This window comes from Orcinus orca, chromosome 13, assembly GCF_937001465.1.
Source record: "Orcinus orca chromosome 13, mOrcOrc1.1, whole genome shotgun sequence".
Taxonomy (NCBI): Eukaryota; Metazoa; Chordata; class Mammalia; order Artiodactyla; family Delphinidae; genus Orcinus; species Orcinus orca.
The window spans coordinates 59,492,466-59,516,721 of record NC_064571.1 but is presented as its reverse complement, the minus strand read 5'-3'; the positions used below and the strand labels follow the sequence as shown (position 1 = coordinate 59,516,721).

Genomic DNA, 24,256 nt, shown 5'->3' with positions numbered 1-24,256 from the left:
CAGTCTGGGGTATTTTGCTGGCAACCCTAGCAAATTAGTACAGCCCCTTTGGAAGCATCCTACGGCATAGCACTGACATATAGGAACAGCCACTCAGTGTTGCTATTACTTACTCCTTTCTTGTTTCCTTCCATTTCTTCTTTTTTCCTTCTGTTACTGAACCAGGTTCGTTTCGCCCCAAGCACAGCAAGCCAAAACGCTGAGAGGGTTTCTCCCCAAGGCAGCCAAGTGAAGAGACGGGAGAACAAACCTCAAAGCCCCCTCTATGAAAGCAGAGGGTTCCGGGTATTTATGGGATGACCAATAAAGAAGCAGAGTGGTCTGGGGTGTGGGGAGCATGGGGAAAGGCGATTGGAAAAACGTGCGGTAACCTTGGTTCTGCTCAGGCGTACCTAAGCACGTTCAAAATATCACTGCGCTAGCATCCACGCATGCCCAGAGGAGGGTCAGCGGTCCCACCCAGTCTTAACCAGCTCCGTTCCAACTAGACACAGCTGACTCCAAGTCCCTAAAACAACTTGGGCCAACATCTTATTGTTTAAGCTACTTGGAGGACCTGCAAGTCTCAAAACGGCCTTGATTAGTGAGGGCAGGTGAAATGGAGTTGACTCTCAGCTTCACTTCTTTCGCCTTTCTTCCCATTTCCCTTTTACCCTCCACTTGCGCTCCAGGTGGAACTCACTGTGAGAGCTGCAATTGTCAGTCCTTGTTTGAGGGGGGTAGGAAGAAGAGGACCATGCTAATGATTTCTCTACCTCCTTTTCTCCCTGCTTCCCAATCCAAAGGGGGGACTGCATGTACCCCAGGAAAGCTCAGAAAAAGCACTAGACTTTCTAGTTATATTTATTTTGTATCTGATCCTTCAAAATATCTATATTTGAAAATATTTTATCATTTTATAGGGGGTATGATTAAAACAGTTTGGAAAACACTAGATTTTAATCAATCATTCATAGAAACACAGATTATTCTGCCTCTAACTCTACAAAATTACTTAATTTGGGGTGTCTAAGTCTCATACTGTGGAGACGAACAAGAAAACAAATAATGAAGCTTCTGAGAAGAAATGACACTTATAAATTGAGAGTAGATGTTGTATTTGTCTTCAAGATGGAAATAATAACCCCTTTCCCATGAGGGATGTGCAAGGGAATAATTAGATCATTTCTGCAAAGTGTTTGAGGATATTTCAAGGTAATGATTATCATGGTAGTTATCATTATTTTCCTCCACTTAGGATTGTTACTGTGTTTCCCCATCATTATTTAATTACTTGGTCAAGATGCTAGGTCCTAAGGTGACATTCTCGGTTTTTTTTTTTTTTTTGCGGTACGCGGGCCTCTCACTGCTGCGGCCTCTCCCGTTGCGGAGCACAGGCTCCAGACGCGCAGGCTCAGCGGCCACGGCCCACGGGCCCAGCCGCTCCACGGCATGTGGGATCCTCCCGGGACCGGGGCACGAACCCGCGTCCCCTGCATCGGCAGGCGGACTCCCAACCACTGTGCCACCAGGGAAGCCCGACATTCTCGGTTTTTAAAAACAAAATCTAATATTGCCCTCTGGAATTAACTTTATGACTTGTACGTGTACAATGCAAAATGTGTGTGTGTGTGTGTGTGTGTGTATGCATGCGAGAGAGAGAGAGAGAGAGGGAGAATTTCCTTCTGTAGGCTTCCAACATTATAAGGAATATTAAACATCTTAATGCTTAAATCTGGACTGGGAGGCCCATCTGTTTTATTGCATTTGAAAGTAGAACTGGCTTCCCATCTTTCTCCTGGAATCTCACTGCTCTTTATAAATTTTAATCTCCCACTCAGATGTTATTTAAATATTAAAAATGACCCCTGACTGCCATGTATGAGACACAATTACTTTGTCTTGGAGAAGGACAAAGAAATATTATGTTCATTCATCACCACCTGGACTGTACTTAAAAGTGTGCTCCTTGCAAAGAGCAGTGGAGCATTAAACACACACACACACACACACACACACACACACACACACACACACACACACCTGGAGCATCTTTTATGTGATGGTAGAGATGACAGTAATTTGCTGGTATGTTTGCCAGCTCAGGGTTACTGGATGCTGTGTAATTCTTTCGAGTCTCTCTTCTGTATTAGCAAAGAAACAGGCAGGTTGGTGGGTTTCCTTTTATAGGATCCCAAACAAAGGATCCTCTTATCCCAGAATCCTTCATTTCAGCTTTATGGATTTCAGTAATGGGAAGATAACAAACAAGCTGTATTTGATTAATCCCTCCCATGGCTTTTTAAATGGTTTCCTTGATTCATACTGGACTTCCTAAATATAACTACAAAAGTAGTCTAATCATTAACATCACAGAGAGTGGACAGAGCATCCCTTCAACTACTGATATAATGGTACTTGCCCGGGCCCTGCTCTGGAGCATGAGAACAAGGGTACTGTCAGCACAATTAATTGATCAAGAAAGGCAATCCCTGGGCTTGGCACCTGCAGAGTACACAGCAGCTAAAGTAAACCAGGTGTTAATTTGTAGAGATGCTCAGGGTTTGGCCTCAGGGAGAACTTTAAGAACTAGAAATAGAGGCTGCTGGGGTGTAATGGACATTTGGGTCTGAAGACTTAAGTCAATTTCTGGTCAATTTCAGCTTGTTTGGGGGCAAGACGCTTGACCTTCCTGGGCCTCAATTCTTCATCGGAAGAGTTTCCTAAATCCCACATCACAGAGCTATTGTAAGGACCAGGAGAGGAAATGTCCAAGTCCTTTGTGAAACTGCAAACCCCTTTACAGACAGACGTGCCATATTCCATCACTGTTATTTGTCAGAAGAAAGGCAGTACATCAATATGATCTGAGTATCTTGATTGCACAGAATCTATATTCTGTTTGAATGAGCCGTTACCACTACAGCTTCCCCGAGCTGCTTGGTTTTAAGAAGAAAAAAGGAAGAAAGGAGCAGAGGGAGAGAACATGATGGGGTGTCTACTAAATGTCAGACACTGAGCTAACTTTTTTCATATACCTGATCTTATTTAATCCCTACCATAACCGCATCATTAATCCCATCGTACAGATGAAGTTCAGAGATGTTAAGTGACTTTCTAAAATAATGACACAGTCAGTAAGTGGCTGAGTTGGGATTTGATCTAACAGCCCAGGGAACATTTTACTTCCCATGATGTCTTGTTGAAGCAAGTTGAGGACTACAGCATCGATCGTCACACACTGATTCAAAGTTTGAACCTGAGAATTCTTCTGATGCCCCGTGCTATAGAAATGCAATGTTGCCTTGTTGTAGGACTGTAAAAATGATGTGGCAGCATCAGTAATGTTTGTCTTCTAATTTATGTTCTAGGTATGATATGTTTTTGGCAGTCAGCCATATGCTCTTTCTCGAGTTCCTGGGGACCAACTAAACCCAGGAGACAAGACAATACAGTAAGGGAGAACATCATGGTTACGGCTGATGTTGACTCTCTAGAGTGTGGCAAGTTATTTTCATTTCCCGTCGTCAAAGGCCAACCATTTGAATCAAACATCCTGGTTTGCATCTAGCTCTTCACTCTAGAATTGGGGAAACTGGCCTAAATGATCACAACTCTGGAATGGAAAGCAGTTTAGAGAATCTTGTTAATCGGAGAAACTGACTTTCAATTCCTTCTAGATATTTATTTATACTTAGTCCATTTTTATTTTGCAAGACTATCCTCCAACTATGAGAATAATGAGAATGATCGGAATGCTTTCCGGGAGCATGACACGATGGGTTTAGGATGGTATTTGTGGGCAACCACACTGCCTTCATGAGATCTTCTAAGCCCAATAAGTGTTACTCAGCGGCCTCATGTAATATACAAATCAATAACCATGAAGGTGGATCACTACAGTGGTTTTCTTCATTCTGTAGACATTGTTTTGGGCATAATTTCTTTCTTAAATTTTATTCCTTTTTTCCCATGTGGTTGATTTGATTTTGTTTCTCTTTCGTTTCTGAGCACAAAGATTTGTTCTCTTCAAACAGATTAACAAGCTAATTTGTTACTGAATGGGCTTTCTCTTCCATAGCTATCACTTTTTTTTTTGCAACCCGACATACAATAATTATAAATCAAGTTCTACTCTTCTGTTGTATATTTCCATTTCTCTTATTCAAAGGTTCTTACAAAATTACTAAATATTTTAAATGAAAGAAACTTTAGCAATCAGCTAATTTACCCCTTCTAATTTTAAGAGAACAAACTGAGAACTGATTCAACTGATGAATTTTTGTTCACCTGACAGAAAAACCCGAGCGAACTTTTTGGCCAAATACTTATTCCCTGATGCAAAGTAGAAGATGTCAGCAACTTTTCTTCCAAGTATATTGCAAGATAATTCCTTATCAACAGAGATCTCAAAACACAATTCACTCAAATTTCTAGATCTATGAGTTGCCAAAGCACAGGGAAAGAATACAGACATTTGCTTCTATCAAATGAAACGTGTGGGGATTAGAAAAATACCTGAACTTAAAGCACTGGAAGGGTTTCGGAACCTGCCCATGTCAGCTCCCTGTTTAATGTGAATTTCTTTAAAATCTCTTTGCCAAATAGTCACCCATGCCACACTTGAGAGTCTCAGCTATTAGGGAGTTCATAGTCTCACAATGCACAGTTTAACAGCTCTGGCTGTCAGCTTGGGCTGGTAGGTCCATTCATTTGTCCGGGTCCCATTCCTTAAGCCATGTGGAGTAAGTTTAATCGTGTTCCACGTGACATTCCTTCAGGTACTTGATGCTGGCTCCTCTCATTTCACCCTCAGTCCTCGCTCCAAGTTCAGTCTGGCCATGCTCCTCTAAGCAGTCTGCTGCTTCTTCTTTTTCTAATTTTTATTTTCTATTGGAGTCTAGTTGATTAACAATGTTGTGTTAGTTCCAGGTGTACAGCAAAGTGATTCAGTTATACACGTACATGTATCTATTCTTTTTCAAATTCTTTTCCCATTTAGCTTATTACAGAATACTGAGCAGTGTTCCCTGTGTTATGCAGTAGGTCCTTGCTGGTTACCTATTTTAAATAGAGCAGCGTGTACGTGGAAGGGTAGGGGGAAGGGATAGATTGGGAGTTTGGGACTGACATGTACACAGCCTTCCTTTTTAGAATGCAGTGCGTGGAGCTGAATGCAACTCCAAGAGGCGCTTATTTGCCTGCACCAGGGAAGGTCTTTCGCCATCCTCATTCTGGGCACTTTTGTTAATGAACACGTTGGGCTGACATCACACATTGTCATACGAGTAAACCAACATCAACAATCCACTCTTCCGAAGACATTTCTAGGTCATGTCTTCCATTTTCCACACTAGCGTAATTGATTTTGGGGGACACAATTGTACAACCTTTCACCTATCCTTAATAGGAAGTGATTAAAAGAAGTGATTACTTACTGTCTTTTCAGTCCATGTAAAACTTTGTCATGAGAAAACTCGAACCTTGATAGCATACCAGCTCTTTCTAAGAAGTGTCACTCTTGAAGCCTTCTTTAAAATGTATTTGGATTATGACAAAGTCTCTTGGTGTGGCTAGTTATCCTTGTGGGTGGCGGGCTGTGGGCCATTCTGATGGTCTCTAGTCTCACTGCCCTCGTCCCCTGCAGCCAAAGGCCTGAGAGCAAGCCTGGTCATATATCAAGAGGCCCGTCTTTACTAAGTCGTGGGGATCAGAATTAATGTGGAGACCCCACGCCTAAAATCCACTGTGCCTAGACACCCACAGCTAGGAGTATGTCCTTTATTCTAGAGACGACTTGACTGATCTCTAGTTTTCATTCTATTTCCTTGGAGAGATGCATTGGATATCAACATCATGTTGTAAGAAATATGAGTTCGAGACTGCTGTAGCTTTGTGACTTGAACTTCTGGCCTGTTCTTAGAGGGAGAGGACACCTATATAGGCCCTGTTAATCATCCCCACCATCTACTTCCAAGCCAGAGATAGCTATGGGCCATTCTGCCCCACAGGACCAGTGCGACTTTCACTCCATACTTGGGCGGTTAAGGAAAGGTGATATGTGACAATCCTGAAAGGGACACTTGAAGGCAGCTCACTCTCTGCGCATAACTTTCAACCCTGTTGGAAACAAATGAACCCCTGGGTGAAATTTTCCACAAAGAACAGAATGCTTAATAGTTGAGGTCATTATGGACCTTGTTAGGATGGTTAACACAGCACAAGAAATATCTAACGTGACAGAAATATTTCTCAGCAAATGTAGCCACTGTCAAAATGAAAAACGGATCCACTAAGGAGTTCTAGCTCCATGCAAGTTTGATTATTAGCCAAATGAATCAGTTTAAAGCTGAAACTCAATTGCTTAGCCTATTTCTTTTTAAAGAATTCCTCTATGTGAGCTGAGGGCTCCTAAATGACTGGGGGCTGACAGAATTAGTCACATGTGGTTTCTGCCCCAAGCTTTATTTTTGCAAAATCACTCCAAGTCAGGCTGAGTCTTGAAATTCAGAGGGTCCTCTTACCCTTTATTGATTGTAGGATTGACAGAATTTCAGGCTCTTGCAATAAAGGAGCATCTTGCCTGCAGACTGGAGCACCTAAGAAATAAACCTCCAAAAAGCAGAAGTGATACTCAGCAAGTGTAGATGCCTCCTGCTAGTTTAGACGGTTTAGTTGAAGTGGGTAGTATGTGGGCACACTAGATTCCAAGACTGGACCCAGGGCTCTGATAACTCTTTGTAAATACCAGCAGCTGTGTCTGAATTAGCCTCCTGGAGTGTGGGAAGCTGAGCCTTGGGGGAACTGGGCAGCAATAACCCTGTAATTGTCAACAACAACAAAAATCAACATTATGTCCTAGGAAAATGTTGAAATTTATATAAACAGTAGATGTGTATCAAAGGTTGCCCCACATGCAGAGGAGCACAAAGACGATCTAGATTCTCTTAAGATGCTGCTGCGATTAAACTATAAATTCAGATTCACTTACTAAGTGCCTAACTACCTTCATGCATATGGGTCAATACACACATTCCACTTAATCTCCCAGCAATCTGGTAAAGTAGGTATTATTTTCTCCATTTTAAAGATGAAGAAACGAAGGCTCACAGTTTAAGTGACTTGCTTATGAGATTTAAACTCTTTCACTTTATTGCAATTACTTGACCCATTTTTCCCAGAGAAAAAAATCTCTGTGGTTTGTCCAGCAACAATCCAATCTGATAAAAATCTAAGCTCATCTGACATTACTTTGTGAAAAGTGTAATTGGGAAATAACCTACCTCCTTAAAATAAACCCCTGCATATGCTACCGTGTATAAAATATTGAATGCTCTTTCAGGGAATGAATGGATGGTCCTACTTCCTTTCTTCTTCCTAAAGAATCTGGTTTTCTTTTACTCTTTGGGAAAATCCTCTACTAGTGGTTTATGTCAGCCCTGGGGGGAAGTGGGATTTTCTTCATACTGTGGCAAACATCAATCTCTCTGCATAGAGAATGGAATGGACTCTAGATAGCTCTTGGGCAAAGACAACTCCCCTGCTTTGTGACTGCTTTCCTGGTCTCAGGACCACTTGAAGGGACTTTCTTCTGATCATGGGGTTTGTGAGTTGATCTGCCAGCAAACTGGTGGTGAAAGTGGGGTATCTAGAAATCTCATCATGGCCTCGGTTTGCACAATACAAAGTGACTGCAATCATTCAGGGTGCACCTCATCTGCTCGTCCCTGGTCCCTTCTCTGTGTTGTGATTTTCATTGAGTTGCCAGTAAACAGGGCTCTGCACTGACAGCAAAGAGGCTTTGATGATTTCCATGTTCCTGGGCACCTCACAGATTCATCTCCTGGAAACAAACGCTAGCCTCAACTAACTTTCTCTTTGGTGCTGTTGAAAAGATAAATGAGACTTTTTTTTTTTTTTTTTTTGCGGTACGCGGGCCTCTCACTGTTTTGGCCTCTCCCGTTGTGGAGCACAGGCTCTGGACGCGCAGGCTCAGCGGCCATGGCTCACGGGCCCAGCCGCTCTGCGGCATGTGGGATCTTCCCAGACCGGGGCACGAACCCGTGTCCCCTGCATCGGCAGGCGGACTCAACCACTGTGCCACCTGGGAAGCCTGAGACTTTTTTTAAGAGAAGTGAGAATCTTATATGTAGTGAAATCGGTTTTGGACAAGAGGATTAGCTCCTTAGTGGAATTCAGGTGGAACATCCTGTTCCCTGACTGCACGTGAACACTTCCTTTAAAGGGTAGGTTGCCTAAGGCGGGTGTTGACAATCAGATTTGTCTGTTCTCAGTGGATTTTTCATCTCTCGTAAAAAAAAAAATCCTGTAATGGAGCTGTTTGATGCTTTTCTTTAATATAAAGCATCTTTAAAATATCCCTTCCCCTCTCATTATCAATGTCTGTGGCCTATTTTCCTTATTTGGTTAAGGCATGGAGAAAACGCTGTTACGTCTATAGGTCTGATCTCTAAAAGTATTTCAGGTCACTGTTTTGTCCCATAAGCCTAGGCTGAACCTCTAACCTGAACCAATATCCCTAGTAAAATAACCAATAAACCTCTTCTGCAAAGGGAATGCAGTGGTTAAAAGAGTCACTTCATTTGTACCATTCGTATCGGCAGTGAATATTTATTCATCATTTACATGTCAGGTACAGTTCTAGGCATTGAAACTGCAGACAAATAAGACCCCATAAAATGTCCATTCTGGTAAGGAGAGATTGATAGTAATCAGGTAAAATGAATGAACAAACATCATTTCAGATGGTGATCTGGGCTCTGAAGACACTGAAGTCAGATAGTATAATAAAGAGTGACTGGGTTGTACAGAAAGTCCTCTGAGGTGGTGACCCGTGAGCTGAGACCTTAATGCTGAGAACATCCGGACGTGGAGGGAAAGCCTTCCATGCAGAGGAAAAAACTTATGCACAAGCCCTCAGGCAAGAGCAAAGTACGAGGAATAAAAGTAATAAGCTTGTGGTCTACGGGCATTAGATTCTGGGATGCACAAGTGTGACAAGATGGAAAGAGTACCAACCTTGGAACCAGAACCTATGGGTCCAAGCGTGAATCCCAACTTCTGTTTCCCCATCTCGTAAACAGGTTCCTCAATACCTACTGCACAGGGTTGCCGTGTGAGGCTGGTGTGAACACAAAACAACTATTCATCAAGAGCAGGGCCATTCACTTCTTTGAATGCTGCTAAACTGTTGGCCCAAGAAAGTTGTGGTCTTTGCTTCACTTAATCCTGAAGCCTCACGTCATCAAGAAACCCAGAGGTCCTTAGGTGACATCAGGGGACAGGCATGGAATAAGGGCAAAGGTGCTGGTTCCATAAAAGCCAACTTGGAAAGAATAATGAGAGCAGTGCTATGTGGTGTAGCAAGTACCCTGGGTTCCGAAACAGGCTCTGTGTGACCTTGGAGGAAATTCTTTCCCTCTCTGGTCTCAGCTTCTTATTTATTCAAAAAAAGCAAGGTTGGACTAGCTGATCAGTAAGGTTCTTTTCAGGTCTGCACCAGGATTCTGGTCTAAGATGCTTTCTCAGGACAGAAGAGACAACACCCAGCCAGATGTGAACAGGCACAGGCAAGGCAGGAGAGAGGCACGGGCTGTTGGGTTTTGTCAAAGCCTGTTGGTCCAGGCAAGTGGCTTTTCAGTGCAGGAGTCAGAATGACAAGGTTTTTATCAAGACAGAAGGCTGTTAACAGCAAGAATTAATGCTGCAAGTCACTTTCACAAGGCTCCTCCACCTGTGTGTGTGTGTGTGTGTGTGTGTGTGTGTGTGTGTGTTGGGGGGGAATTGGTTATGTTTTCTCCTCCTTCCACCTCGCTGGATTATGCTGAAATGTTTCCCCCACTGGAAACAGCGTACAAAGGCTCCCGCCTTGGGATGAAACCCCCCTCAATACCTCGTGCATTGATTTGGAAGCAACAACTAAAACTGTATTCACATCGCAGCAGCCGAAGCCAACAAAAAAGCTACTGGATCCAGTGATGGTGCATTGTTTGCAGAGCTGAGCTGCTGCCTCTCCTCCAAACCACATTAGAGATGTGACTCCAGGCTTACAAATAAAAACGCTGAATCATTCCCAAGCCTTTGGTACAGTGTTTTCCTCAAGATTCTGTAATAAGCAATTTAAGAGAAAAACAGCCCAACAAGCCAGTATTCTTTTCAGAAATATTAGCTAAAGCCAGGGGCCAGAAACTAATTGCTTGCTTCTCCCGCCTTCTTGTTCTCTCACCGCTGTGTGGCTGGCCTGCCTCTTTCTGAAACTAAGAGTTGAAGCTACCTGATTCAACATTTTATTCTGCTACCACTGGCATTTTAAAGTTGATAGATATCCTAGATTTGCTTTATCTACCTACCAATAATATGGCCCTAGAATATCTGCCATAAATAGTTTCTTTATGGAACTTACCGTCATCCTCTTTGTTACTCATGCCCTCTGCTTTTCCTCTTTCTCATTTTGGATCATAATAACCAGCCAAAAAACACTAAAATTCCACTCAGGAAACTGACAGAAAATGCAATTTAAAATATGGATTTGCATATCCAATTTGCATACGCAAAAATAAATGTATTATATGGGTACAATTACATGCATTTGTATATCTGTATGTTCTGTGTATATTATATATGAATTAAATGTGTCTGAAACTCTTTGAAATATGGCATATGTACGGATGAGGGTATGTATGTGTTTATATAGATTTTTTCTAGATCAGACATGGCAGTATGATATAGGGAAAACAGGCTTTTAATCCAGTTACATGTAGATTGGAAAACATTGATTCCCACCTAAATTCATTCACTCTTTATTCAACAAATTCTTATCACTGTCAAACACTGGCCTGGGTACTAGAGAAATAGTGGTAAATAGGACAGATTTGCTGTTGTTAAAAAAAGTATTTTAATTTAGACTCTTTCTACTTCCAAGAGGACTTGAGCAGATCTGTACCTATTAATAAAGTTAAACTACTTTAAGATAAAATAGGACCAAAAAATATCTGAAGAAAGCAGAAATAAAGGACACTTTCAGACACGTAAGTTGAGTGAATATTGAATACTTGGACAAAAAAAATTGACTAAGCTTTCTGATGGTCAAAGCAAATAAGAAAACACTGAAAAAAATTAATTTGCTGAAAAAAACAGAACTCCTTTTCTTTAAACTAAAGTAGGAATTTATCATGTTTTCTTTCTTTTTTTTTTGCAGTACACGGGCCTCTCACTGTTGTGGCCTCTTCCGTTGCAGAGCACAGGCTCTGGATGCGCAGGCTCAGCGGCCATGGCTCACGGGCCCAGCCGCTCCACGGCATGTGGGATCCTCCCGGACCGGAGCACGAACCCGTGTCCCCTGCATCGGCAGGCGGACTCTCAACCACTGCACCACCAGGGAAGCCCTATCATGTTTTCTTTAACTATAGTAAGGGACATCTTGAATAATAACTCTAACTCTAAGGAAAGATACAAATACTTTTCAAATATTATACTTTAAAGGTAAAAATTAAAATTATGATTAATTTATAATCCAGTGAGAGCAGTTTTGATAGGGGCTCTGATAAAAAGTTAAAGAAGCTTTACTTTCCTGATATCTAATTCAAAGCAAGGAAGAGCAGCTACTGAATTTAATGTGACCATTAGACAGTGTGTCTTAAGCATTAGATCTCTTAAATGAGCTTTGGCCCAGTTGGTGTAATTACCCAGTTTATCTAATATGTACTCTAAGGCAGATGTTTCATTGGACTAAAGCCAGAGCTCTAAATTTCAAATAGCAGTGCCATTGAGGGTAAGTCGACATTGATTGCTGAAAATGAAAGGTCCTTCAGAGGACCCTTTAGTACTTCCATGTTCCAAAAACAGAGGTCATCCATTCCAATGCCCTAACCTGTTTGTGGCCCATCAAACACACATTGTATATCTGATTTAATTATTAAAGAAAAGGGCACATTGACCAGAAGTAAAGAATGTCCACGTTAAAAATAAAACCTAAATGCCTCCCTTCCTGGAACTCCAACGCTGGTCCTCCTTGGGTGATAAGACTCTCTTCCCAGGTGCCAAGGCCATATTGACTTGCTGTGCACATGCTGGTCTGTTGTCTTTTTTTTCTTGAAACCTTGAAGAAATGTATCCCTGACTTGTATAATGTTCTTTGTTCTGATGAGATATAAGACTGTGCTGAGAAACACGCTTCTCAGGAGCAGTTTCTCAGAGTAATCTGGGAAGCTGTCTTGCAGGCTATAGTCTTCAGTTTGGCTCAAATAAAACTCTTTTCTATTTTTATTATAGACTATTGATTATTTTCATTGACATGGTAGACAAGCAATAAATGGTAACATTATTTAAGCAGAAAGTGGGCTGAAATTTTATACATAGGTTTTGGAGCAACTTCCTTAGAGGTAACTGTACCTACCATTTCTCAGGAAACCTCAGCTTTTTTCATGAACCTCAGTCAATTTCTATTTTTACATAAAGGATAATTAAGAATCTTTATAGTCACACAAGAAACAGGACAAAAATGAAAACTCCCAAATCCCTAACACCCTCTTCCCTCTTTGTTTTTCTGATTTTCTCAAAGTCACATGAAGTCTGTGTCAAACCTGACCTAGCAGGATTATTTTTTTTCAGCTGCTTAAATGGGATTTCCATATGACCCAGGGGTTTACACATTAACTAATGAGAGTGTCTCCATAGTAATGATGTTTGATAATAGACCCTAGAAAGATTCCTGCTTAGACCAGATGGCACGGCAACCCCTTGAAACTCACTGGAGGTACCATTTTTATTATTTATTATTTAGGACTTGGGCAGTGGATCAGTCTTCAGGTTGACAGGATTGTCAAAGTGAATTATTGTTCACGGGCACCATTGAGGTGACAGTTTTTGCTATTAAATAATTCAGCTTATCTGAGAGCACTTATTACTCTACATAACATGCATGGATGAAAGACCGATGACAGAAGCATCCCCCAAACTGAGCTAGTCTCCAGACTGGAATGGTAGACTCAGCAGACCACACCCACTCCACCTGTTTATTTAGCTGGTGTCGCTGTCTCTGATTTTAATCTATTGTGAAGTGTAGTGAGGGTGGACAGGCCAGTCACGTCTAAGATCCCGGCCTCCTGTTGAATGTCTACCCTTCTTCTGTTAAGGATTCCACAGGGATTTCTGGGCTCCAATTACCAAGCAGGAAGAAAATTAGAAATATTCGAATCGTCCTCTCACTTCGTTTCTTTTTTTACAATGGAAGACTATCTTCTCATCCCTTTCCTTCTAGGAGAATAGATGTGAATTGCATGCTGCTATTATGCTGAATATTTAATATAAGCAAGCCAGGAAGGTGGGCAGAGTGTATTTTTTTTTCATTGCTCAGAATCAGCTGGTCCATGAAACATGATGCCATCAGGGTCGTTGTACAACTACAGCAGACATCCACAGAGCTCCCAAAGTTCTATACTGGCTGGTTTCTTAGAACTCGCCTGGTCCAACCCTCTCTTTTTACTGATGGTGACACTCAAATTCGGAAAGATTAAATACTTTGTCAAGTTATACAGTTGACAAGAGACAGAATCAAGACTACAAAAAGGCTTCTTTTTTTGGCCACTTTTGAGTGTTCCTTCATTATGAGAAGTCCAACAGATATTATATCAGATATGCAAAATCGATGTCAAAAGTAAAAGGATTTGAGAAAAAGCCTTAATGCGGGATACTTAGAATGACCAGGTAAAAGAGAGGGCAGTGTGATGATGTTCTTGAAAGAATGTCACCAATTACTAGGCAGGAGAAGACTATAGATGCACCTAGGGAAACAAACACTCCCCTCTTTAGAGAATTGACTGGTGCCTTCCCTGAAGGAAACATGAGCTGGGCTTAAGGAGATTTAACAAATATTAAGGGGAAGAAAAACCCTTCATATTTCAATCTGCAGCTCAGTTATGCAAATGAATAAAGATACAGGCCATATAAGGTGCCTGTCTCTGTGCCTGTGTTTTGTGTATCTGCATGTATGCACACATACATGTCTGCATGCATCTGCGTATGTATGTCTACAGGTGTTCTATGTGTGTGTGTGCTCAGGACTCAGGCACAGCGAGTGAGTGCACTTCTCACCCAGAAGAGAATCCCAGGCCGACATGTACCCCAGCGCTGACATTCACCAGCTTTGGCATCTTGGGCAAGTCGTCACATTGTTTTCCTGAATCTCACTCGCCTTATCTATCAAACGGCATGTGTAATACTACAAAGCAAAAAGGTCAACCAGTGTTTTTAGTCCCCTAGCCTTTTTAGTAATTAAACTGAATTGACTGCCTTTCCACAAAATTTGGTTCTATTTTATCGTAGAATATTCAAGAAGTTTGCCTCTCAAATAACCAACTGTGCTATCCCAATGCACAGACAGTCCTTGTGAAAATACGCGTTGCCTTGATCAATCCTTATGGCAACTCCATGAGTGAGGAACAGTTTTCTCCACTTTACACACGAGGGGACTGAGATTTAGAGGGGAAGGAATCTGCCTAGAGTCACCCAGGGAGTTTTTGGAGGTCTGGGACACAAATCCACATCTTACTCCAAAGCCAGGCTTGCCATCACTCTGTCCTTCACCTCACCACCACCCAAGGCTGCTGGAAAGAACAACAATGTTCCGGCTGTGGAACTGGCACTGGCATCCTGGTTCTCTTTACCCAGCTAACCTTTGCCCTCTTCCCTGAAACATCTGTTTCTCCCTCGTAGCCCAGCTGGTCCACAGTCTCTTAAAGCCAACCCTCCGTTCTGCCCTAGCCGAGACACTAGAAAGATGGCGGCACTGGGGGAAATTCAAACCAGACACACAGTGAGTGCTGGTTTCCCTTGGAAATACATCGGCTGCCACATCTTAAAGCACCTGATTGGGCTTCCCTGGTGGCGCAGTGGATGAGGGTCCGCCTGCCGAGGCAGGGGACGCGGGTTCGTGCCCCGGTCCGGGAAGATCCCACATGCCGCAGAGCGGCTGGGCCCGTGAGCCATGGCCGCTGAGCCTGCGCGTCCGGAGCCTGTGCCCCGCAACGGGAGAGGCCACAACAGTGAGAGGTCCGCGTACAGCCAAAAAAAAAAAAAAAAAGCACCTGATGGTACTAGACTTGCCTTGTAAATTTCTGACAGGCATTTCACTACCACTACCGCTCCTGGTATTCTATGCAGGGAAAGACAGAAGGAGAACTGCCAGGACATGACTATATAATCCCTTCCTAATCCCTTGAGTCTCATAAGTCCTTTAACTCTTCAAATATTGAACTATAAGAACTTGGTTTACAGAAACATTATGGTCATAGGAGGCCCAGGGACTGAGCTATGAAATTCAGAGAAGACAGGAGGACCAAAAGACAGCCAGGGGGTTACCTTGAAATTAGCTTAAATATAATCAGTGGGAAACAGAAGCAAAATCCTAGTTATAAAATTATTACTTTTGTTTAGCAAGATAGATCGTCTCAATTTTGCACAGAAAATTGCACAGGAAAAAGCCTCCCAGTAGAGACATTTAAAAGCAATTTAACATTTTTAATAAGGCAACTGTTTCTGATTCTCAACTATTTAGCCATGAAATCTTAAAATCCAATGAAAGTCTGTTTTCAAGAAATACTGCTTTACAAATTGTATTGTCTACTTAACAACCCAAGAATAGTAACATTCTTTAGAGACTTAAATTTAATCCTAATGACAACAACTAAGCTTCCTAACTGCCCTTCATGTAATTTAATGGCTATAAGCTATGGGTTTGCTTCTCTGATATTTTGTCTCAAAATTGTAAAGAAGATCCATTTTACCCAGCAGCCTGCAAATTTCTGAGCCATTTTGTCTTGTTCCCAAGCAGTCACTTAGAAACATAAAACAGAATATATTGCATGATCAATAAGAACCTTTGAGAGGTTGGGCATTTCATTCATGAACCGTTCTTCAAAGGATCTGAGTGGGAGTTATTCTCATCATGTAAGTGCTGAAACCATGGCACCAGGAGAGGTGACGAGGCCAGCGTCACTCCATGAGCCAGATGGGAGGAGCAATTTTCCTCACTTGGAAATGTCTCGCTCTTCAGGGCAGTGGACAGCACATTGGACTAGTGTTTGGTAGATCAGGGCTCTGGGCTATACCTTCCAAAGGCAAGTTGCCTTGCTGAGGCCCAGATTCTTCCTCCAGAAGGTCAGGATGATCATAATACTGACCTCATGAGATTCCGAGAGCATTTGATTCAACATAAGAAAGTACTGGCCAACCAAAATCTTCCCCTTTAAAGTAAGAATGTCTTAGCATCTTTAGAGTTGTTTCTCTGTATACCTATTCTAACCAGGAGCAAATACACAACTTTGTTTGCAGCATGATCACTCTTGCTGTTTAAAACCACCCTTTTCCATTGCCATAGACTGGACATAAAATGTTTACCTTGGTCCCTGAAAGTTACAAAAATGTGTGAATGAACCAACACAAACCACTCCATGGCTAGAAAAGCAAATTCAGCAACGACGTGTCTATGGATGGCGTCTTTTTGGCTACCATCCAATGCAGCCTCTATGCACACTTCCTGTCTCCCTCCATGGCTTTGTTGTTCTCCATGACTAGCTCACCATCGTACAGACACCTTATTTGACTTCTTGCTTATTTTACTTATTTGCTGTCTCCTGCCAGTAGATGGTAAGCTTCATGCAGGGTTATTTGTCTTTTTCATTCACTGCCATAGCCTTCTCAGCAAGAACAATGAATGATTGACATATAGAAAAATGAATGAATGAGGTCCAGCTCGTGACCATCGTACAAATACTCATATATCTGCAGTCAAAGGAAACCTGGAAACTATTAGAAATGGTCTGTTAAGGCTTATGCTGCTTTTAGTGTTTCAATTCTAGTATGTCAAAGCCCATAAAATAATTTGTTTGTTTTTTTTTTTTTGCAGTACGCGGGCGTCTCACTGCTGTGGCCTCTCCCATTGTGGAGCACAGGCTCTGGACGCGCAGGCTCAGCGGCCATGGCTCACGGGCCCAGCTGCTCTGCGGCATGTGGGATTCTCCCGGATCGGGGCACGAACCCGCATCCCCAGCATCGGCAGGCGGACTCCCAACCACCGCGCCACCAGGGAAGCCCTGGTTATTTTTCAATATTTTCTACCACTGGCCTTGTCAACAGTTTCTTATTCAAGTTATCTTTGTCCCTTTAGTTTTTGTTCTCTCTACGAAGAAGGAATATACCTCACGCCTCAGGTATTAATCTTAGATTTATAGAAAAAATACAAGCCATAATGAGGGAGTACTATAGACTGAATATTTGCATCCCTCCCAAATTCATATGTTGAAACCTAATTCTCAATATGATGGTTATATAGAGGTGGGGCCTTTGGAAGATGATTAGATCCTCATCAATGGGATTAATGCCCTTATAAAAGAGACCTTGGAGAGCTCCCTCATCCCTTCCCCTATGTGGGGACAGAGTGAGAAGCTTATGAGACAGGAAGCAGGCTCTCACCAGGCGCCAAATCTACCAGGGCCTTCATCTTGGACTTCCAGCCTTTAGAACTGCCAGAAATAAGTTTCTGTAGTTTACAAGTCACCCAGTCTGTGGTATTTTGTCATAGCAGTCCAAAAGGACTGAGACACGGAGTCCCCACCTCCATTAGAACTTATGCGTACATTTCAGATCTACTCCCCTAAGCAATTACTCATCATTTACTGTTCATAAATTTCCACTGTATACTCTACTGCAAGAAACCAAAGTGTGATTATTAACAGCACTAATAATAAACAGGCACAAACGTTTTTTATCACCCTCTGTTCCCACAGTACTTGGGAGATCTGTCAAATTATTCTGTGGCAGATTGGAAAGACGGAGTTGTGTTAGAAGTCATGACCCAACCGCTAGTGACGCTGTTTCCATATTTTCCAGTCTGGGAAACACTAGTTAGAAAATTCTAGTTTTATTCATTAGCTGCAAGAGTAGAAAATGAGCCTGCGGTGATCTTTAAAGAGAAAGAACCAGTGGAAATGAAACAGAAGAACTGAAAACCAGAAAATCCCATGAGAGTGTTGCTTTCCTGAATCGTTGAAAGGGGATTTCCTCCGCCTTTTTACAATCACACAGAGAGTGGACAAGGTTTGGTGACACAGAAAAGGGATACTTCTTTCTGAATTTAATTTCCTCAGGTGTCTGGCTCCTTGAGTTTGCAACCCTCTTCATTTTATAGGATCTTCCTAAATAAAACTCCACACTTTGCTTGTATAGGAAGAAACAGAATGTGATTCTATTTTCACTTCCAGAGCCAGTGCAAACACTTATTTGTTAGATGTTGTTGAAGAGAGTGAAAAATGATGCAGATGATGGTGGTGAAGTGTCTTAACGTCACCCTGTCCCACCTATGATTTTGATGGTTCCTTTCTGACCTGCACTTAGTCACTTCTCCTGCTCTCAGGGAATTTTCCAGATAAACCCTGTGATTGGCTATCCATGAGTAAGAGACACAGTAGGCTTTAAATTTATCTTGTCTATTTCCAGAGAGAAAGACGCAATGTAGACAGAGAAGGATGTCCTGTTTAAAGACATTTGCTTCATCTTAGAAAGTCTGAATTCGTCCCCAAAATGTGCATGTACATTACAAATACATTTATTTCTCTTTTAATTTTATCATGGAGAGTCTTTGGTGCTTTGGCCTAGACCAAGTGGTGACGGCAGGAAAAGTAAGCTCGGGACATTATCATTAATAATATGCAGAGAAAAGCACTCACCAGCACTGACAGTGATCGCTTCGATAAACTGCTCTCTCCAGCTGTTCGTCCCAACCACGAGGGCTAGGTTTGTCTTCTTAATAAGTTTGTCCACGGTACTCTAGAGAGGTTGAAAAGAATCAGAAAATAATTGTCGGGTTGTTTAAGGCCTCGGGAAATCTCAGACCTTGATGATTTTAAAACCCCCGAGTTATCTAAAGGGTAGCAGATGTTAGGCTCAGAGCAACAGTATTGACATCAAACACTGTTACGATTATGCAAACAAGCATCGTCCTTTCTTGGAAACATCCTGAAATGGAAACTTCTTCATAGCAAATACAAGCCTCCTTCACTGCCTAATAGCCAAGGAAGAATAGCATCACCGGTTACAACTGAGGATGTTGCAAAAGCCCATCCCTTTCCCTCGGACGCTTCATGAACTTGCTTCTCTCCTGGCTTCATCTAGAGTGTGTGTCTGCAACTGAATTAACCTATGCCCTGCTCAGCACTACCTATCGGTGGATAACTGGAAGCGGCAGAGAGATGACGAAACTAAAACCTGTTCTTACTATACTTTTGTTGATCTATGAAATGCAGCCAGACAGCAAAGCGTCAAGGCTGCTGCTGTATGATCACTAATAAATGGATTTTCCTGTGGCTACTGGTTTTGTCAGCCTGGTGGCTGGTAGAGAATTCATCTCACCTGACTCCTGCGGCAAACAAGAAAAGACAAAAACAGTCAATTTGTATGGTTCAGGGCAAACTGCAATGACCTTGCACTGAATCTCCCCCTGCTTTACTAGCTCTGAGCCTCTTATTTTTCTTTTTAAGACCTTGTTTAGGCACTTGCTTCTGTACAATTAGCACTCTTAGCTTTCCAAATGAATGTCAGTTCACGGAACCGCAGAAGCAGTCAAGCGTTCACAAGAAAACTAAGTAAGAAGATGCACCCAAAGCGCTACCACAAATCACAGCAATTACAGGGAGAAGGGTCACTTCCGGAACGTGAAGCTGTTCTTCCCAGAGAGACGACCACACCGACTTGTCCACGACGTGCCCCACCCTTACTGTCAGAGCATCCTCGAATTCCCACTTATTGCAAAGAGTCAGAAAACGCGTATTATTTGTCTTAGGTCAAAATCTGTACATGTTTAGTGCAGTGTCCCTGAATTGACTAAGGTTTGAGAGAGCGTGTTATTAGCTAACCGGGAGGAAGGAAAATGCAATCCCAGGGGCCCGTGCAGAAGGCCAAAGCTACATCAGAATGTCAAGTGTGTTTGTTCAACCGTCATTGCAACTGACTTGAAACACTGAGATGATAATAAACATGAAAGGGCCCATCTCCAACTGGCCCACTCTGTATTTTCAACATCATCCTTTGCTAGATTGTTTGTCCTTATGGTGGTGACCTTTTGGCCTCTAGCTTTGTGTCTAGAACTGCCAGTGCCACTGATAATAGCTGTAACCATCAGGGCTCTTGGCTGCCATAGCCAGAGGCACATGACAAGCATCTGACTTTTCTCTGGACTTGGCCAATCTCATCAAGCACTCTGAGTGTCTCGGTTGATGCCAAATCAAAGTTCTTGTTTTTTTTTGTTTTTTTTTTGCGGTATGCGGGCCTCTCACTGTTGTGTCCTCTCCCGTTGTGGAGCACAGGCTCCGGACGCGCAGGCTCAGCAGCCATGGCTCACGGGCCCAGGCGCTCCGCGGCATGTGGGATCTTCCCAGGCCGGGGCACGAACCTGTGTCCCCTGCATCGGCAGGTGGACTCTCAACCACTGTGCCACCAGGGAAGCCCCTGTGTAGAATGTAACAAGAAATAACCTTGACTTTTCCTAAATGTGATGGAAACTTGGGGCAGGTCTCTCCAAGGAAGCCCTCTTTACTCTAAAGCCAAGGCAGAGAATCCCACTTTCTGGGGGATAAATAATTGAAGAGTGAAACTGCTCTCACAGTTAAACACAGACTCGCCTCAGAAAATCTCTCTGAAGAACAAAGTTTTAAGATAAACTAAACTTAAAATGTATATTATAAAATGTATATATGTATATATAATGTATATATATAAAACCTCGGGTAGATTGTAAACTTTAGTTCATGTTAACCCTGGCGGACTATGAGACAGCCTGGGCTCTTCCCTGGACTTAATTTACATATGTGTCCTCTCTTGACCTATAAGAGGAGAGCAGTGAATAGGACAGGACCTATAGGAGGAGAGGAGGAATTTGAAATTTGATCCTTGAACTTTGCCACGGACACTGACCTGGAGGTTTCCTACATGTCAGTCATTAGCTCTTCACGGTGCTAGTCTGTAGCAATAGTTTTAACCTCACTCTCAGCCATGGGTGTTAGAAAAGTCCAGCCCTTGGTCACAACATAGTAAACAAGAACCCAGTGGGCAAAGCAGACTCGGACATTGTGAGGTATCAGCCAGATTTGGGTCTTTAATGCAGTTCTGAGGGCTTTGAACAATTTCTTTAAAACGGCTATGGTCTAGAAAAAATTTCCTAAACAAATAATATGATATCAACATTGATGCTACAGGGCATTTCAGAAACATGCCCCAAGGTACCCTTCAGTGTTACCAGTAACTGTCCTGATGAACTTTGAGCAGATGGGAGGAAACAGTCTAGGGAAGATATTCTAGGAAGATAAGTACCCCAAACAACTGGACTTACGGAGAGAGACCTGGTTGACTTTCAAATGCTCGGATCATTGGAGTGGTTACCAGAGAGAGCTTCGGACACAAGAAAACTTTTATGCCTAGAAGACTGTGCGCTGCCGTACCCTTCCTACAGGAAGTGACCGTGATTTCTCTTCCTGGTCACGGGTGCATGGAAGGGGAGTGCTCAGGGTGGTCCCGTGAGGAAGAGGGCATACAGTCATTCCCCATGAGAGTCCTGGGAGGGGTGGGGGACAAGCGTTTACAGAAAATGCCAAGGTGTAGAATCTCTGTGGTCGCAAGTGGCACCATGCCCTCTGGTTCCAGGTGAAAAGAGGGCGCGTGACGAAGAGTGAAGATGGAGACGGGAACAGACTGGTCCACAGAAATGGACAGTCTCAGATATCCGTGCCTCAGGAATCTCAGGGAACTTGTGCATATACCAGTCAAGTGTGTGCAGCGAGCCAGGTTCTGGATGAAACGCCAGGTGGGCTCTGATGGTGGGGTTCTGCCTAGAAAGCACTAGTCCCAGGGTCTGCCCTGCTCTTTCTTTCTGTGGGAACGAATGAGAGGAGTTAACACATACATCCATAGTGGCCTGAAGGGGAAAGTTTAATTGTGTTGTTTATCTTTTAAATGCCACTTTAATTTGCAAAGACATTTTTCTTTCCACCTGTCGCCTCTCAGGCACCTTCATTTGTGAACTAAATTAGAAAAATACTGAACGGGCCCAGCAAAAGGTAAAGAAGCCACTACTGTGAGAACTCCAGATATGATCCTGAGGCTTTTAGGTTGGTGACCTGATTCTCCCTTTGGGAATTTTCATTCTGGTTTTCCAAACAGGAGCAGAATCTGCTTTAAAAAAAATAAGTGGGGAAAATGCTGCTGTGCTCTGGCTTGTCGTTCTGGAAAACCAGAGAGAGGCTGCTCTTTTTCATGTTCCACTACAGAACGCAGGTGCGGCTCCCCCGGGGGCTTCTAGGTGTGAGGACCACGTGAGTGAAAAGGGATGGGAGCTGGGGCAGGGGCCGAGGGAGCAGCTAAGAGGGGTCCAAAAGGTTCATTTCAAAGTCCTAAGCTCATCCTAAGGCCCATCTGCTTACCTTCTGAAAAATGACTTTCCTCATCTAGAGAACTGGAAATCCAATTTCATCAGGGCAGTTATAAACCCTCCAGTTACAGGCACTCTGCCTTCAGTTTGTTGATTGTGCTCAAGTGTCCTAGGATCTTAAGAAGGTGACTACAGGGAAAGCTTACCATCCTTCCTCCGAAACAAAAGCCTCATTTTCCGCAGTGTCAAGGCTGTGCTTCTACTAGATTGATTAGCTTTTTCAAACAAAGCACCGTTTCTTCCACACATAACAGTCTCTTGGAATCCATCTTTGCCTCTTCCTTGCTATCCAAAGCCCTCCCTTTAGGGCGCCTCTGACCTCGCACAGTGATGCGTGCCACCCACCAGACCCTGGTTCTGACACCGTTTAGTTTATAGGATCTCTTGTTTCCCCAGCAACTCGCGAATCCCATTTCTGCTCTAAAGGCCTCTCCATCAACGAGCCAGTTCCTGAAATTACTGCCTCTCGTACAGCATAGACTGACGCTATGAACCATCTCGGTGCAGAGATGGGCCTGGCCTCCCTGGTGGGCAATGCTGGTGCGCGTACCTTGAACTCATAGGATTCTTCAATGATCACTTCCAGCCTGGTGTGCTCTCCCAGAATGGGACGCCCCATTTCTGCAATGCGCCTCTCCTCCTCTTCTTTGCTGGTCAGCGGCTGCTTGTCGTCATATTCGTCTGTGAAAGGGAAGGGCAAGAGAGTGAGAACGCATTCAAATTTACTTGGAAATCCCTGGATCTTGCTACAAGAAAACCAAGAAGGAAGGAAGCCCTGATGACCTACTGAAAGCCCCTGGGGTGGTGCTGTAAGGCTGGAGGGGAGAATTGGACAGACGCTTGTTGTGTGGGGCAGTGATCACTCTGACGGCAAGTGATCGTAATATCCCACAACCTAAGCACCTGCCAAAGGGCACATCAAGAAAAGCAACTTATAGGGCCATATCACTGGTAAAGACTCTGTCCACATGTTGTCTGCGTTGAGGGAATCACCCAGCTGTCCCCTGGGACACTGGCTCACCTGGCTGTCTGTACACATCCTTTTAGCACATGACCAAGAGGAAACACAATTAAAGTTCCAGAGCGACTCAAGGAATGTAAGACTCTGGCCTCCTCTTCTCCACTTTCTAGAGGCAAAGAAAATGGCCCAGGGCCAAAGAGACGATAGATGGGAAATTCCGATCTTAGCCTCTCACTTGCCAAGAGCCCCTGCTGCAAGTTAAGAAGCAAAACATCCACGAATTCCTCGGGTCAGTAAGACGCCTGCGCTCCAGAGCTGCCTCCCTCTGGTGCAAAGCTGAGATGGGTTGGGAGGACCCTGACCACGTTAACGTTAAAGGAAACAGGGAGAGCGAGGGTGAGGCCTTTGGGAAGTTCATACTTACTCACCATGGGGGCATGATTATTTCCGGAACCACCATGTAGCTTACAATCCAGGAGAGGCTAGTGGGTGCTCAGAAAATGCTAATGGACTTGAGAGTCCATTAATGAGGGGGAGCTCACAGTTGGGTCCTCTCTGTGTGAAGGTCATTAGGATAAATCCCAGACTGAAAAGGCCACGCACGTGTGAAGGACAAACAGTACTCCTGTAACCACTCAGCCTCCTGTCCTCAGGCTCACGATGCTGGAACAAGACAGGCCACTTCCCCTCACAGTCAAGCTGAATGGACCTCATCTCCAAGGAAGTAGTCTTGGTGGTACAGAAAGACCACAGCCCTGATGCCCTTGCTTCTAGAACCTTCCAGGCAAACTGCCTGCAACGGGAATCTGTTGACTGAGGAG

The 24,256-nt window shown here is 43.3% G+C and overlaps 1 protein-coding gene across 11 annotated transcripts in view; it reads right to left on the bottom strand.

Moving 5' to 3' along the window:
* Positions 1 to 24,256, bottom strand: part of SLC8A1 (solute carrier family 8 member A1) — a 345,969-nt gene that overhangs the window by 48,030 nt on the left and 273,683 nt on the right. For all 11 annotated transcript variants that reach the window (XM_049695818.1, XM_033419209.2, XM_033419206.2 and 8 more), the window contains 2 exons: positions 23,025 to 23,155; positions 18,723 to 18,822 (listed from right to left, as the gene is read on the bottom strand). In XM_049695818.1, the coding sequence (XP_049551775.1) occupies positions 18,723 to 18,822; positions 23,025 to 23,155 (231 nt within the window). The remainder of the gene's footprint in view (positions 1 to 18,722; positions 18,823 to 23,024; positions 23,156 to 24,256) is intronic.